This window comes from Lithobates pipiens, unplaced genomic scaffold (genome assembly GCF_037356315.1).
Source record: "Lithobates pipiens isolate NorthernLeopardFrog02 unplaced genomic scaffold, aLitPip1_a1.2 Scaffold_18, whole genome shotgun sequence".
Lineage (NCBI taxonomy): Eukaryota > Metazoa > Chordata > Amphibia > Anura > Ranidae > Lithobates > Lithobates pipiens.
This window is the reverse complement of record NW_027507758.1, coordinates 504,720,277-504,737,000: the sequence shown is the minus strand read 5'-3', so window position 1 is coordinate 504,737,000 and position 16,724 is coordinate 504,720,277. Positions and strand designations below refer to the sequence as shown.

Sequence of the window (16,724 nt, the reverse complement as noted above, 5' to 3'; positions counted from 1 at the left end):
ATCAGGTAAGAGTGAAATTTACTTCTGTGAAACCATACCAACCCCTCTTTAACCCCTTGCAATATGATCGTTCCTTCCACCCCGTCATGTATGCCCTGCGCTTATATTTCATTCCAGCTCAGTACACTTCTTAACCTGAAATAAAAGGGAAGAGATAAAAAATGCAGCCACTTTAAAGCCCAACTGCAGGTTAAACAGTGAACGACCCTTGCAATAAATAATTGAACTTATATAAAATGTGCCAAACATATACTACATTTCCAAGAACTCTTTGTTACCAAGTAGACTGATAATTGTACAACAATGCTTACAAACAAAAAGTTTCTGAAATAATTTATTTATAAAATGCAACTTAATTCAACATCTCTTTTACAGACCACACAGGACATACTGTATCTGTAGTCATCATTGGTCAGTGTATAGTTTGATGTCCTCAATAAAACTGTCCTGTAAGAGCGGCAAGGATGTGGAATTCTCTTCCACCAGCGGTGGTCTCAGAGGGTAAGCATCGGTAGTTTAAAAAAACTATTAGATAAGCACCTGAACGACCGCAACATACAGGGATATACAATGTAATACTGACATATAATCACACACATAGGTTGGACTTGATGGACTTGTGTCTTTTTTCATCCTCACCTACAATGTAACTATGTCAGGCATCCAGATAAATTCTGTGTGTTTATTTAGCCAGGAGCTACTTAAAGTAGACCTCCAGGCCACAAATACTTCAGTTAACTGTACATTTATACAGGAAAGGTGATACAATGCTAAAGTAAGAAAGTCCACTCAGTGTATGTCAAACTGAGTGTTATTATCTCGGGATTTTTCCCATAGAGTCCCCAAGCTAGGCCTGCAGTCTCTCGTCTCATGACCAGTGTTAATTTTGGCAGCAAATTTAGTTTTAGTCTTAGGACTAAAATGTCATTTTAGTTTTAGTCCCATTTTAGTCTTCTTTACTTGTTTTAGTTTTAGTCGTATTAGTAGACTAAAACTTATTTTAGTCATCTAAAATCGATGGGTGTGGTTAAATTGTTAAACATTTCTCTACAACTTCCAAACTCATTATATATTGCTGGAGTGAAAAATCTAATATGCTATTATTTATGTTATTGAGGTATGAACATGCACTACACGACATTCAGTTTTAGTCTTAGTCTTTTGATAAAATGCCATTTTAGATTTAGTCCCATTTTAGTCTTGACTAAAATGGTATTTTAGTTTTAGTCGTATTCTAGTCATCTCAGTTGTTTTAGTTTTAGTCATATTTTAGTCGACTAAAATGGTAATAAGTTAGTAGACTAAAATGTTTTAGTCGATGAAATTAACACTGCTCATGACTCAATGTAGTGCAACCACCCTCTCACACTCCAATACCTGCAATCATGGATGTTGTCTGCACATGCAAAGGGTGCTGCTTGAATCAGGAAACACATTGGCCTGGGTTTATTCAGCTCAGATCAAAAAGAATAGTTCAGTAGTATCCACCAGCATTCGGCTAATAGAACAGCCAGCAGCACAATATAAGAACTGGGATGAAAATTATAATCACTCACGTAGTTACCTTAGTCAACTGTGGTGTAATCTACGTCTGATTATATTGCATCTGTACACTACCGGCTTTAAAACTGATGAAAATCCAGTTGCAAAAGGAACATATTAAGTCCATGAACAAAGTGCTAACGGAAAGCAAACCCATTTTAGAGAAATCACGGCGTCCTCTAGGTCCATTGTACATACAGTGACATAAAAGTTGTAATTTTAAGAATTCATAACTAGGGAATTGTAGTCCCAATTTGTCTCCGCTTGAAAACCAACCAAAGGTTTCTGCCATTATCAGTTTTTCTTGATGTCAATTTCACACTTTATTTGAGCCCAATACAATTCTTTCCTCCAACGTTCTTTAGAACTGTAGATTTTCCAGTACAATCGCTGTGTCTTCTTTTCTGTTATTCATGTTATTGACAAATGAGCACTGAAGGTTTTATAGACTCCTAGTAGTGTTCTCTGTGTTATGAAAGGTCATCGGGATATCTCACATTTATCTGTACATTACTCCTGGGAGGCGATAAGATCATGAAGCTCAGCAGTGTTCACTGTTTCACATTTTTCTTGACCTAAGTAAAAATTGCTAGCCATTCCACGACCAGTGTAGAGTCCATTCTACGAAGGCAATCACGAAGAGAGTTATCAGTAAAACATCATACTTATATCAGATACTAAAATAAATTGTAATTAGGTCCATCTATGTAAATAAAAGAAAATACTAGTCATTTATTTTAAAGTGTGCAAACATATACCTGAAGTCTAACACAAGGCACATTTTAACACTGTTGTTAGCATTAGATCAGGTTTATTTTAAGGCTACATGCCCACAGCGGCTCGGGTGCGATTTGCACAGGAATGCTGTGTTTCTTTTGACCTGTTTCAGGTCTGAATTCAGCCAAAAATTTGGGCTGAAATCGGACCTGAAACGGTGAATGAGGATGCACCAGACTCCTGCTGTGAACCGCTGCATGCTCATATGTGAACTCAGCCTTAAAGAGATGTATGGGGAATTTATCTATTTTTGTAGAATCATACTTAGCTTGCTGGATGCAGAATCAGTCTGATGCTGTATCTGTCCCCTACCGGCTCTAACACTGAGAACTGAGCGATCTAACACCACTGATCGCTCAGTTCTCACAGCTCCGTAAGCAGATAGCTGCTTACTGTCAGTCTCTGCTCAGCCTGGAGCATTGGGCTGTGGAGGGAGTGGAAGCAACCATCTCAGCCTCTATGCAGCTCGCTGAGAGGCTGAGCCAGGTGCAGGTCCGGCTTGGACCGGCTCTGTGACATCAGCTGACAGTGGGCTTTAGCCCGCTGTCTACCGAAAACGGGTCACAGCAGTGCAGAACGATCTGCACTCCTGTGATCTACAGGGGAAGTACAGCCAAACAAGCTTTGGCTGTACTTCTCCTTTAACTTTAACGTTTATGTGAAACCTTACCTTGTAAAACAACGCATTCAGTTTAAAATAGAGACGCACTGCAAAACATTTGTGTGTATACAGTTTATAAATGATCACACAGCCTCTGTTCTCAGCTGCATGAAGGACTTAGAGAGGTGGTGGGGGTAGCAACTGTAGGGGCTGTCAACATGAGACAGAGAAACAGCTGGACACTAATCTTCCCAGTGAAGAGCTGTGCAGGGGAATGCCAGCACAAGTCTAGCCATTGGTGCACAGGCAGGTTGTGCTCCCAAGTGGAATGCAAAGATGAAAACTGACCACACTGGGAGGGATGTGCTTCCATGCCTAGCATGAGTTTGAAACAGAAAAGCAGAGGAACTGGCAGGAACGCCAGATATTTCACACAAAATAAGTGTAGCACCCTGGTGTTTAGACAGTGTTGCTAACACATTTAGTTTGCCAGGTAGCAATTGCCCTGGCTGATTGATAGAAGATCCACTGATCCCTCCCTAAATTCTGGAATTGCTGCACCTTTTCTCTTCTGTCACTATGTGGCACTGTGCTTGGTGACATTAGATTGACAGAGGCTTAGCAAGGTCAGATCATGAATGGATGGGGTGTCTCAGCCAATTGGCGGGGGTTATTTTCAGTCCCTTGGCCTGCAGGGAGAGCCTATTTATTTGGGTGGAGTCAGATGATCGGGTTCCGAGCCACCTGGACGGCTGTCTGGGTGGACATGTGTTATGTCACCTAGGGCTGTTGGCTGGAAGCCTGAGGCCTATCCCGGGGACACCTGGCTACTAGGCTGCCTGAAGCCTATCTAGGAGCAGGAGAAGCAGCATAGGGTGGGACTGCAGGATTGGAGTCCAACCGAGTTGAGAAGGTTCAGCTGGACGGGGGAACCAGTTGTGGTTGGAGGTAGAAGGGAAGCTGGAATAAGGGGTTGACCTTGCCGTCATATTATGATGGTTGTTGTGATATGGCTGAACCAGAGTGACTCCATCTTTATAAGTTCATATAAGATTAACTTGGGTTAACCTATTAGTGAGTTTAAACTCTGTATTTACAGACTGTAGCAGTTTTCCTATAAAGCATACATATAAGAAAATATAGCTTGCATAAGCAGTTTTATTTTGTACTGTCTAAATAAAGAAATTGTGTCACAATATGTCTGGGCCACAAGACTCATGACTGTGACTCATGAAAGCAGATGACATAATTAATGATATGTAATGATATGTAATGTACACCTCTGTATTAACCACACCCATGTTCTATGCAATGATTGGCTGATAATGGTGCATATAAATTGTATACTCGCCCAGAATAAACCAGACAACCCCTGAACACCAATCTTGACTCATCTCTTCTTGTGTTCAGCAAAATGATGTCTCCTTAGTCTGCAGTGCTGAGTGGGTTTCGTAAGTGTTGGTAATTGCCGTAATTATACCTAGCTGGTCTTTGGTCAGGTATATAGAAATTTAAATTCCAAGCAAAGAAGAATCCTTATGCATCAGTCCAGAGAAGAGAGAAGAGGGATCATCACCAGCACCCGACAATACTCTTACCATCAGTGCAATTTAAACATGCACATAAAGCACGATCCTTGACAATCACTCCCCTGAAGATGCACAATCGTGATGAAACGTTGGGTGTATGAGGGACTAGTGACATGCGGAGGAGTGCGGGAGTGGCTTCCATTCTTTGTGCCGGTTATATTCTTATTTTTACGCTGGTAAAACTTCAAATAGAATGTGAGTGTATTTTTATTAGAATCTATGAATAAAGAATGTTTGAATTTTTATGGTATTTGCGCAATGAGATTATTTCTTTCATTCCCACATATGGCCATTGAATTACTATTGAGGATATATCTGTTGGAGTGTGGTGGAGTAAACATTTATTTATATACCATCTGATGATACATTCCGCATTGAATTGCTGAGTCAGCATAAGGAAGAGACTGGGGGATTTGATTGACAAGGATCGTGCTTTATGTGCATGTTTAAATTGCACTGATGGTAAGAGTCAGTATTGTCGGGTGCTGGTGATGGTCCCTCTTCTCTCTTCTCTGGACTGATGCATAAGGATTCTTCTTTGCTTGGAATTTAAATTACACCAATTATATATATGAACTTTGGTTTCATTGTTTTTTAATTTTTTAGTGCTACACTGTACTTTTCATATATTCTATATTGTGTCCAGCAACATTGTGTTAGCTGCTGTAGTTTTTTTATTTTTGTTGGCTTATAGAGCAACAAATGTATTTTTTCATTTTTTTCAGGTATATAGAAATACCATTTTAATCACAATAGCAAATGTCAACTCCGTATTATTTATATCATGCGATTTTTTTTAAGTACAGTCTGGGTTACTGACCACAGAACAAGTATGTAGTAAGTAAGGTCAGACAGAGGGCAGAGATTTTGTTCTGGGTCATTGCTTGAAAGTTTTGAAGCTGGATAGCAAAGTCAGCATGACAGCCAGGTAACTAGTGTTTCTACAAGAAGAGGTCAGCAATAGCAGCTTCTAGATTTTCTGTAAGCTGACAAAGGTAGCAGAGTTCCCTCCGGTAAATATCTAGACGCAAGGATCAATCCTACATAGCTCCCAATGTCCCTCTGTCCCTCATTCCTCCTCATTTGTCCCTCATTTTGGTCTGATCTATATAGATGTATATAAAATGCACTTTTTCATAGTTAGTAAGGTTGAATAAAGACACCAGTCCATCCAGAGTGAATGTCTACAATTGTCCCTATCCCTGTATGTTGCACACTCACATCAGTCCCTACCCTCAAGGAGCCCACAATCCAATTAACCTACCTGCATGTCTTTGGATTGTGGGAGGAAACCGGAGTACCCGGAGGAAACCCACGCAGGCACAGGGAGAACATGCAAACTCCAGGCAGGTAGTGTCGTGGTTGGGATTTGAAACAGCAACCCTGCTTACTGCTAGGTGAGAGTGCTAACCACTACACCACTGTGCTGCCCTTAAATCCCCCTAAAATCCCCCTAAAATGCCCTTTTTATCTATCAAATAGTGTTTTTCAGCGCTAAACCTTTCATCTGATTTCTAAATTGCTGCATTTGTAAATTCCAAAAGCCAACATAAAAGAATACTAGTGGTAAAAAAGGACTTGTGGGTTTAACCAATCTTGATTTTTGTACAATTCTTTTAAGGGGGCATGGCAAGGGGTGTGTCCTATGCCTACACACTTTTGCTGATAGGTGTCCCTCATTCCCTTCTCAAAATGTTAGTAATATGATCCTATAAAGTAGTGGTGTAAGTACAATACACTAAATGATGTCTTCTTACCAATACATCAGGAATGTCCACTTGTGGGCAGCAGGAGTCCCGCAGCACCCTGATAACTCTTCTTGCTGCTAACGCCAATGGCACCAAAGCAAACACAAATGCAGATAGGAGGCCAATAATCAAACCTTTATGCTCAAGTGCTATAGAAAAAAAATGGAATATGACAATTAATAGCAAATTATATATCTTACCAACTGTAAAGTAAATACATTTTTATCAAATTTTTTAAAAATATATACAAACCACAACAAATTGTAATGTGTGCTAAGTACTAAGGGCTGATGTATCAATTGGGTTGATTTACTAAAACTGTAGACTGCAAAATTTGATGCAACTGTGCATGGTAACCAAGCAGCTTCTAACTTCATCTTGTTCAGTAAAGCTTGTACAAAAGAAAAAAAAAACAGGAAGCTGATTGGTTTCTATGCAGAACTGCACCAGATTTCGCACTATCCAGTTTTAGTAATTCAACCCCACAGTGCCAGTGTTTAGAGTTGACAGCATTACCCAACTCCCACCATTCAGATTCCAGCTTTCAGACTTCAACTGTCCATTTCCTAGATAGGTTGAACCTGATTGGTGGTAGTGAAGCAATGCTACTGACACACCATCCTCACGATGCCACCCAAACCTGCTGTCTTTTACCACTGCCTCCACAAAATATATGAGATCTGTGTCAGTATAGTGAGTAGCACTGGAAATGCATGATGGAAATGGTGCTTAATTGTTTTTTACCATTGCAGGTGGTCTTCCACAGTAATGTACTTTATTTATCTTACTTGATGGCGTTAAATATTAACATGGCGTCGGACATCACTGGCTCATATTCCCTTGGTACAGCCACTTCACTTGTGTTTATTAGAATCTGTAATCTTTTAACTTAGACATTAACTAGACATGTGTGATTCATTTAGTTACATATCGAAATTTGGATGAAGTTTTCATTATCCGAATGTATCCAAATCTGCAAATCACAATACTAATGAATTTCAACTAATCTGAACTAAATTATAATAAAAACAACAAATTATTTTGTATTCATTTGTTCAATTTGTTTGCAACTTCAGAGGTTTTTTTATAAGTTCAAAAATATATATCACATGCTGTATTGTTATAATTGGCCAAAGTCAAAATCGTAAAACATCAGACGCATGAAATGTGCATGAAAATCATAATGCAAAGTTACACTGGAAGTCGCAGTGCCATCAACCTAATACTATGAATTTATGGCCATATGGCAAAGAAAGAGGAGGGGCAGGAAGGATTTTCTTACCATCAAAAACATTGACAATCACATAAAATCAGAAAAAAACTTTATTATAATATATGAAAAAGAAAAAAAAAATTATATGTAAAGATACACAATTACAATACAATAAAATCGAGGATAATGAACCAATTATAGAGACTTATCTGTAACTATAGTGTTTACCTATGCTATTAAGCACAACATATAGTTTAGTTGGTGTGCTCCCATTTATTGAGCTCCTGAGAAAGTGCTTCAAACCATGAAACATGTTGAGTATGAGTATTGGCTAACTGTGCACACCAACTAAACTATATGTGGTGCTTAATAGCATGGGTAAACACTATAGTTACAGCTAAGCCTCTATAATGGGTTCATTTTATTCTTGATCTAATTGTATTGTAATTGTGTATCTTTACATCTACATTTTTTTTCTTTTTCATATATTATAATAAAGTTTGATTTTATGTGACTGTCAATGCTTTTGATGGTACCAAGAAAATTCTTCCTACCCCTCTTTTTTTCCTTGCCATGTGGCCTTAAATTTATTCAGACACTGATCTGTTTCGGCCCCACCCTCTCCCTCCTCATTGGCTGAGTTTGATTGACAGCAGCAGGACCCAATGGCGCTGCTGCTGTGTCTCATCCAATCAGGAGGGAGAGTCCCGGAGGACTGAGGCATTCGTGGACATTGCTGGATCGAAAGGGGGCTCAGGTAAGTATTAGGGGGCTGCTTTACACAGAAGGCTTTTTATCTTAATGAATAGAATGCATTAGGATAAAAACCTTCTGCCCTTACAATCACTTTAATGGCTGCCTACCACAGGTTTTTAGGTGCTTATTAACAGAAAAGAAAAGAAAAACAACACAGTGAAAAGTAAGTACGGTGTAACATTTTTGTGTTCTGCCAATGCAGCCACCATTGTGATGCCAATTGCTATTGCTGGCTCCACTTTACAAGATCTCATTGTATAGATATTATAAATGGATAGGCTTGCAGGTGTAACATTCAAAGTTGGGTTAGGTTGGGTCATGGTAGGCTGCTGGTATAGGTTTCAGACACTGAATTGGCTGTGGGATTTTAGAACCATTCCCTCCAGATCTCTACAAAAGGACAAGAAGGATCACCGTTTTGACCCAGTCTACCATGACAACCAGCCAATAGATTACAAAGGACAGGAACAGCAATCCAAGATTCTCCTAATGTTTATATCATACTTGGATCTCCGTAAGAGAAATATCACTAGTAGAGATCATTATGGTGTTGAGCATCTTTATAACCAGAACCCTATGTGCACTTTATTTGGCAAATTTATGTTCAAATGTTTCTAAAAAATAAATGTTTTTTTATCATGCACAATACCGCTAATAAAAGGGGCCCTCCTAAACAGATGTCACAATCTGACAGAAATGCAAAAAGGAGTAAAGCCTCCGTTCACACGTGTGTGACTTTGGACACATTGGACACGTTCATTTGAGACTCCCACATTGATTTTTTATCCTTTCCATTTTATTTATTGGATTGTGGATTGTTTTTACTTCATTTTTATCTTACAAGTTGTTGTGAGAATCTATAGCCTAATAAATGATATTGGTTGACCTGCACCACATGGAGCTTTTTCCTCTTATTCCCTTTTATATCCCATTGTGCTATTTTTGATCCTGGTTTGCCTACGTCTATGTGGATCCCTTTGTGACATCTTTGGTGGTCGCTCCAACGGCCTTTTGTGGATTTCCACGGTTCTGGGACTGCGAGTTATCTACCAATGCATCCTAGGCACACCTAAGGAGAATCACAAGCGTATTTGACCCACTGCCGTACGGTATGTGTGTCCAGCCTTGCTGGTAAGAGTACCCTATCCTATTTACATCACTGTAAGGATTTGAGTGACATATTTATATCCGTGTCAAGTCTATCCAGTTTACACCACTGTCAGGATTTGAGTGACATACCTATATCCGTGTCAAGTCTGCCCAGAAGGGAGGCCTTAAAGAATTATTTCACGTTTATATTTTGAACTGTTTAACCGGACTAGTTTATTTGCACTCACTGTGTTATTTTTTTTGTTCCCATCCATGGAGTTTTACGTTTGAGCACTATATATATTGTTTCACACATAAAGTTGCATGAAAAGTCGCAGCCCATTCAGTTCATATCTATGCGACTTAAAGTCATAGTGACTTTAAAAAGTTTCTTGAACTACTCTGATGCGACTTGAGTGCCAGACCGTGTAAAAGTCACATCAGAGTTGCACTCCAAACTCACACCCAAAATTTGCCAACTTTGGAGTCTCACAAGTGTGAACGGTGCCTAAGTTTCCCACCAGTACATCGGTAATGAACTGTTCACCAGCCGTTTTTCTCCCAGAATTAACAATACACAGATTTTGTATAAAATAGATGAATGCATTGTGTTTTTAGAGTTTATAGCTATTATGTTACCTGGTACTTTAACACACGCTAAATCACTCCTGCTGCTGTTCTTGCTTATAGGTATTGCCAATGCAACCACAGACGCACAGTACTCACGCCCTCCCACTAGCTGATCGAAGGAAGTGGATGTAACCTTTCTGCTCAACTTCATATTCTCCACCTACAAATCAAATCAGTATATAAGCCACACATGTATAGTAGGTAGAGCACATTACATTCAAAGTAACCCTTCCCATTTTGTCCCTCAAATGCAATGTTTTACTTTTTCATTTATTTCGTCTATTTAAGAAGCACCTCTTAGCGACTCAAATATGATAAATATGTATGGAAAACCACTCAATATAACCAGATATCCACGTGCATAGATGCAGTATATGTCACCAACACACCAAAATGCTTGCTAAAAGCTTATGTCTGTGAAACAGGAAATTGCCTCACGATGAGCATTTGCTGTGCTGTTGACATAAAGTGGTGACATCCAATGTTTTACCACCACAGCATCCATCATTCTCATGTCTATACACTCTATAGAATGTGCCAGGGCTGGTGCATTGTTCATACATGGACCCATTCATGTTCCAAAGCATACACTGGATGTTTCTAGATACTTTTATCAGCATAATGAGATGTTCTTATTGATTTTCATTGTGATTATTCTCTTCATCAAAATAAAAAAAGTTGTTTTTGGGCTAGCTTACACTTGCTTCAAAACTTCGGACAGGCTTTGTTAGAGCTCTCTGAACACCAGTCAAAGCTCCTGTCACTAAATAAAATGGTTAGCTTACAGTCCTGTCTACACCTTGCTTTTGCTTGGTGCTTCAATGAGGCTTCAATGAGGATTTGGTGGGGCTTCGATGAGCCTTTGGTGGGGCTTTGGTGAGGCTTCGTGGGGATTCAATGAGGCTTCAATGGGGCTTCAGTGAGGCTTCAAGCAAGCTTTGCCATAGACTTCTATGGAGGTTTTAAAGACGCTTTGAAGCACTGCTTAAACTACACGGGGCATATTTTTTTAAGCAAAGTAAAGGAAAAAGCAAGGTATAAACAGGACTGGAACCTAACCATTTTATTTAGTGACAGAAGCTTTGACTAGTGTTCAGAGAGCTTTACTAAAGCCTGTCTGAAGCCTTGTTTTGAAGCAAGTGAAAACTAGCCGATAATGTGTGTTGAAGCCGAAGCAAGTGTAAATGAGCCCTTAGGGTTAGTTTTAAGGGTGACTGTTAAAGCAGAACTATAGGCAAAAAAAACATGCATATAATATAGTCTGTCACTTGTATTACCACAACAGTTTTTGTCTTCTAGGTCTCCCCTGTAACTTAAAGTGGAACTTCGCTCTCCCAATTAACATTGATTATGTTTAAAGTGGTTGTAAACCCTTACAAACCACTTTGACCTACAGGTAAGCCTAGATTAAGGCTTACCTGTAGGTCCAAGAAATATCTCCTAAACCTACACGGCTTAGGAGATATTTGCCAAAAGACAGGCACCGCTGTCTAAGGCGCAAGCGCCGTAGACAGCGACGCGCAGGCGCACTGAGTGTGCCGCAGTTAGCGGCGATATGCCGCGAGTGGCGGCTCCCGTGCGCATGCGCGGGAGTGACGTCATCGCGGCTCCGTCGAATGACAGTGCCGGAGCAGCGAGACCCACCAAGAAGATGGAGGCTCCGTACACAAGGGGACAGCGGTGACTTCACTGGCTCCTGTGTCAGGTAAGTGACACATAATGGACTACTATGCTATGCATAGTAGTCCATTATGCTTTATCTTTGCAGGGAATCAAAGAGGAAGTAAACCTTGTGATGCTAGCATTAGTAAATAGATAGGACAGTATATCAGATTTACTTTTTATTTTTTACTTTTTAAAGGGGTTTCTCAGCTAAATATATACTTTCCTGCATGCATTCTTGTGCTAGGGACAAATGGATTCAAGGAAGTAAATTCTACATAAATCACCTGCCCTCACTCAAGTTGGCCACAGCCAGAAATGCTAGGAGCTTGTTTTTCAAAGTGATTTCTCAACAAAATAAAGCATGACTCCAGCCATCTGATGGTATGAAAGTTTAGTTGAGAGCACAAACCAATGTCACAGTTAGGCCCCTTTCAGACGTGCAGATCCGTATTTAGCCATCCTCTTGTTCAGCGGGGATCGCTCCGTTGATCCCCGCTGAGCCGGCGGATGACAAGTCCATCTCTGCACACTGTGCAGGGATGGACCTGTCAGAGAGACTGCTCTCCTCTATGGGGGGGGGGGGGATCAAAATTACAGACCGCCTGTCCATTTTCATCCGATCCGCCAGACAGATGGAAAATAGGACATCCATCCGTCTGGATTTAGCGGAGCGGGTCTAACTTTTTTTGAAACTGTTAAATCAATGGGTTTAGTTCTACTTTAAAATGGAACGAAATAAACGTGAGCAGACAGCCTCTTTATTGGAGGAGAGACATGCAATGTCTCTTCTGCAATAAAATAAACTTACTTAATTGTTCAGAGTTCTTTGCAACTCAGTTTACATTCCAACTCAGTGCCTGTGTGCTGGGATGACTGTTTTCTTGGCAAAAGATAGGCACACAAAGAAGCTTAGGAAAAGATGCCCGTGCCGGCGGGGGACCATCAACCATTGAAGCAGAGGTAAGTATTGCGGACTTTGGTTCTGCTTTAAAGCATTTTTGTAATAGAAAATGCCACTTTTTTTTATTGTGAATGGTCCAGAGAAGTTATGTGCATACCTTTTCCAAATAGATCCAGAGGGTGGTTAGGGGAGGGCTAAAATATTATTTTTATTATGGTAATTTTGAAAAGAAAATATGACTTTAATGGTGCTACAAGGTACTCAGGTATCCTTTAAAAAATTTAATTATTTTATTAGAATTTACAAAAAGATTAAAAATGTTACATTGGTACCATCACACCATTTCTTAATAAATTATAATGTCCGTTACTGTTGGCACCATCAGCCCTCATAAATGGGTTAGAACCCTCAACTATACACAACAATGAGTATGAAAAACTGGTCCATTTCCCAAGATAGCCAATAATGACTGCTTAGAGGGAAGATGATGTCCAGTTCATAGTCCTGCTCGACATGTTTTGCGACAGGTGCACTTCTTCAGGATCTAAAGGGTTAAAATTGTTTTTCTAACGTATATGATACAATAGTAGGGCATGTAGGGAGGAGGCAACCAGACAAGACAGACCCGCGTAGCTGCTCTCCTGGCGAACTCCAGGCCTTGATAGAGAGGAAGGGGCACACATTAGAGAGGCTCATCTGGAAGGATACCCTCTTTTAGGCATGAACTAAGACTTCCTGGTCACTACTCATAGGACTAATGCCCCGTACACACGGTCGAACTTTCCAACAACAAAATCCGTCTGACTTTTTCCGGCCCGGATTTTGGCCCAAACTTGTCTTGCATACACACAGTCGCACAAAGTTGTCAGAAAATCTGATTGTTCCGAACGCGGAGACGTAGAACACGTACCACGGGACTATAAGCGGGCCAGTAGCCAATAGCTTTCGTCTCGTAATTTATTCTGAGAATGCGTGGCACTTTGTCCATCAGAATTGTCTACACACGATCGGATGTTGTTGTCGGCAAATTTTAGAACCAGCTTTCACTGGAAAAAGTCAGATGGAGCCCACACATAATCGGATTTTCCGACAACACGATCCGATCACACATTTTCCGTCAGAGAGTCTGACCGTGTGTACAGGGCATAATGCCTATATAAATATACTCTGTATCCAGTGCTAAATTATAAGCTATGCTTTTAACTACAAGGATACTATATCCATGCCTTTGTTGACAAGTGGATACCTACCTGTTTATTTTTAGGCAGAGACACCTTTAATATATAAGTGCATCCCCATATCCATTCTTGGGGGGACTTAGGTTGGCCCTCTCGTCTGCTTCCTCCCTACATGCCCTTCTATTGTATTATATAGGTTAGAAAAACAATTTTAACCCTTAAACTCCTGAAGAAGCGAGCCTGTTGCAAAACATGTCAAGCAGGACTATGAACTGGACATAATCTCCCCTCTAACCAGCCATTATTCTGTATTTTGGAAAACTGGGACATGCTTTTCATACTCAGTGTTGTGTATACTTGGGGGTTCTAACCCATTTATGAGGGCTGATGGTGACACCAGTAACGCACATTATTGTTTATTAAAAAATTGTGTGGTGGTATCAATGTAAATGCAGGCTTCAAGTGACTAAAGCAGGTGATGAAGATTCAATATAATGCTTCCTTACTGCTTGTGAAATATTCTCTGAATAGCTATCTGAATATGGATCGCTCTTCAGAGACCAAAGCTAGTTTGAACAGACCTTCGCAGAAAGCCTTGCATCCTTTTCAATAAATACAAGGCTGTCTGTGAATTGGTGAGAGGAGATCCTGTGGATCTCTCCTCTGATGTCATAGACAGATCAAAGGTCACCACATTGATTGAGCTATGAATGAAATAGTAATTACAATGTAATAATACATTGTTATAGTGTATTATTCATTGACACTTGCAGACTATCTGCAAGTGTCATTCTAGCCAGGAAGGGCTGTATTTTGACAGTTGCTCCTGCTATGTACTACATAGTAATTCCAAGCTCTCAGTTTAATGGTTAAGAATGGCTGACAATAGCAGCAGGGAAGAGTAGGCAGCAGGAGAGGATCAGGGCATAGGAGGTATGCCCTGGAAAGTTTCTTGATGTTTTTTTTATAGCATATCTCCTACAACTAAGGCTTTCAAGTGATTTGAAACTACACTCCCATCCAAGACTACTCTGTCCACACTTTGAACAGTGTGTGAAATCTATCACAAAATGGCTGTGTGCATAAACCTTTACAGCTACAATTGACCCAGCTCCTACGTCTTTATATCAGCCAGTTTAGACTATATGTACTCACCTGGTTTTCTTTTTCTTTTTCCCAGAAATACACAAAATACTGGAAAGATTCTCCAAGGTCTTCAATGTTTAATGTTAAAGTGTTACGACCATGAGCTTGAAGGGTAATATTAGGAGGAATTAGGATCGCTATCAGTAAAAGAAAAAAACAATTTACTATATATTCACAAATCATTTCTCATGTAACATCAGTGAGAAACTTTAGCAAATTGCCAGCTGATCTAAGTTTTTCAAAGACTTAAATCGAAACTCCAAGCAATTAAAAAAATATTCCTTGTAGTGGGGCTGTGTCTGAACTGAAATGATTTATTGCTCTTTTGGCTCTAGATCAGGGATCTCTAAACTTTCTAAACAAAGGGTCAGTTTATTGTCCTTCAGACGGACTGTGGCCATTGGTAGTAGAAAAGGTCCCAATGACAGCGGGGAAAAACAATGCCCCATCATTGGTGTCATTGGGAAAAAAAACTGCTCCATCGTTTATGTCATCTAACCCAATTGTTGGTATCATTGGGAGGAATTGTGCCCCATCTTTGGTGTTATTGGGAGGATATATGCCCCATTGTTGGTGTCATTGGAAGAAATTGTGCCCCATCATTGGTGTCATTCGGCCCTATTAATGGTGTCAGTGGGAGGAATTGTGCCTTTTCACTGGTGTCAGTGGGTGTGGAATTATTATTACCCATTTTTGGTATCAGTGGATGAAATAGTACCCCAAGGGCCAGATAAAAGCAAGCAATGGCCCACATCTAGCCCCTGTGTCGCAGTTTGGAGATCACTGGTCTAGGGGACCAATAAAAGAAGATTTACTTATCGAACCTTCTGCTCCTCCCTGCTACTAAGCCAGTCCCCAAAGCTTAATTTCCTCCATGCTCCAGTCTAGAATCCCAAAGTCATCAAGAACAAAGCAGAGTTCATAGCCCTGCATTGGACTTGTTGAAACCAAGGGACAGGCCACTGCCAAAGCATGGAGTGCGCCATTTACCGGGGGAGCGGAAGATCAGGTAAGTAAAACTGTTTCGCCACTCGCCTAGACAAAGGATAAGGACAATTAACCCTTGTAGTGCACAGCCCCACTGCAAGAGATCATTTTAAATTTCTCCCATAGTTGGACTTTAAGCTGACCCAACATGCTACAAAGTTAACATAGGCTTCAGGCAACCAGCCTTATAGAAAAACATTTATTATGAATACAATATTTCATACCAGGCAGACATACAGTATTTTATACCAGGCAGATGTGTGGTCCACTATCTCCTAAATCACCGTATCGCTGAGCTCAGAGCCACTACGACGGAGAGAGAGAGAGAGAGCACATGTGAAGGGGTTTGAATTGACTGGGAGTGTCTTAGCAACCTGCACATACTCCTTCCTATGTATGGAAAGATTTTCCATTGTATATTATTGATAAGGTGACACTTTGTTGCCAGTCTAGTTTGTTATGATAGCTTTGTAGTAGGTGAGATAAAATCAACATCTAACATTTTAGTGACTAATATGAAGGAGAAATGGCCAGGTTTTGTTCTTTCTATTCTATGTCAACCATGCAAGTAATTGCAACAGGTGTGAGTTACTGTTGAGGTCAAGCATTGTCTGGAGCTGTGTGACCCATTGATATGACCCTGTGATATCAATAAAATCAAGTGCACGTCTGACATATGATTCATTCCCATGTTTACTTTATACTTTGGAAAGTTCTCACATGTATGGTGGGTTGGACCACAGGGATACCCTAGTGGCCTCCAAAGATAATAAAATGTACATTAATTCCCCTTACTGAGGATCTCTAAAATCTGTGCCCAAAAATGTAGATGGGGCAATGTACTAGTCACTAATATGCATTATTTTATTTTTTTTCATTTACATTTAGATTTTTAAGGCAGC

General features: G+C 40.1%; 1 protein-coding gene across 1 annotated transcript in view; it reads right to left on the bottom strand.

Annotated features, from left to right (window-relative positions):
- Positions 1-318: 318 nt before the first annotated feature.
- IL20RB (interleukin 20 receptor subunit beta) overlaps positions 319-16,724 on the bottom strand; it is a 71,904-nt gene continuing 55,498 nt past the window's right edge. Inside the window, exons 4-7 of the mRNA XM_077488690.1 lie at positions 14,845-14,972; positions 9,955-10,105; positions 6,267-6,406; positions 319-2,163 (exon numbers count right to left, since the gene is read on the bottom strand). Coding sequence (XP_077344816.1) covers positions 2,053-2,163; positions 6,267-6,406; positions 9,955-10,105; positions 14,845-14,972 — 530 coding nt within the window. The 3' untranslated portion in view covers positions 319-2,052. The remainder of the gene's footprint in view (positions 2,164-6,266; positions 6,407-9,954; positions 10,106-14,844; positions 14,973-16,724) is intronic.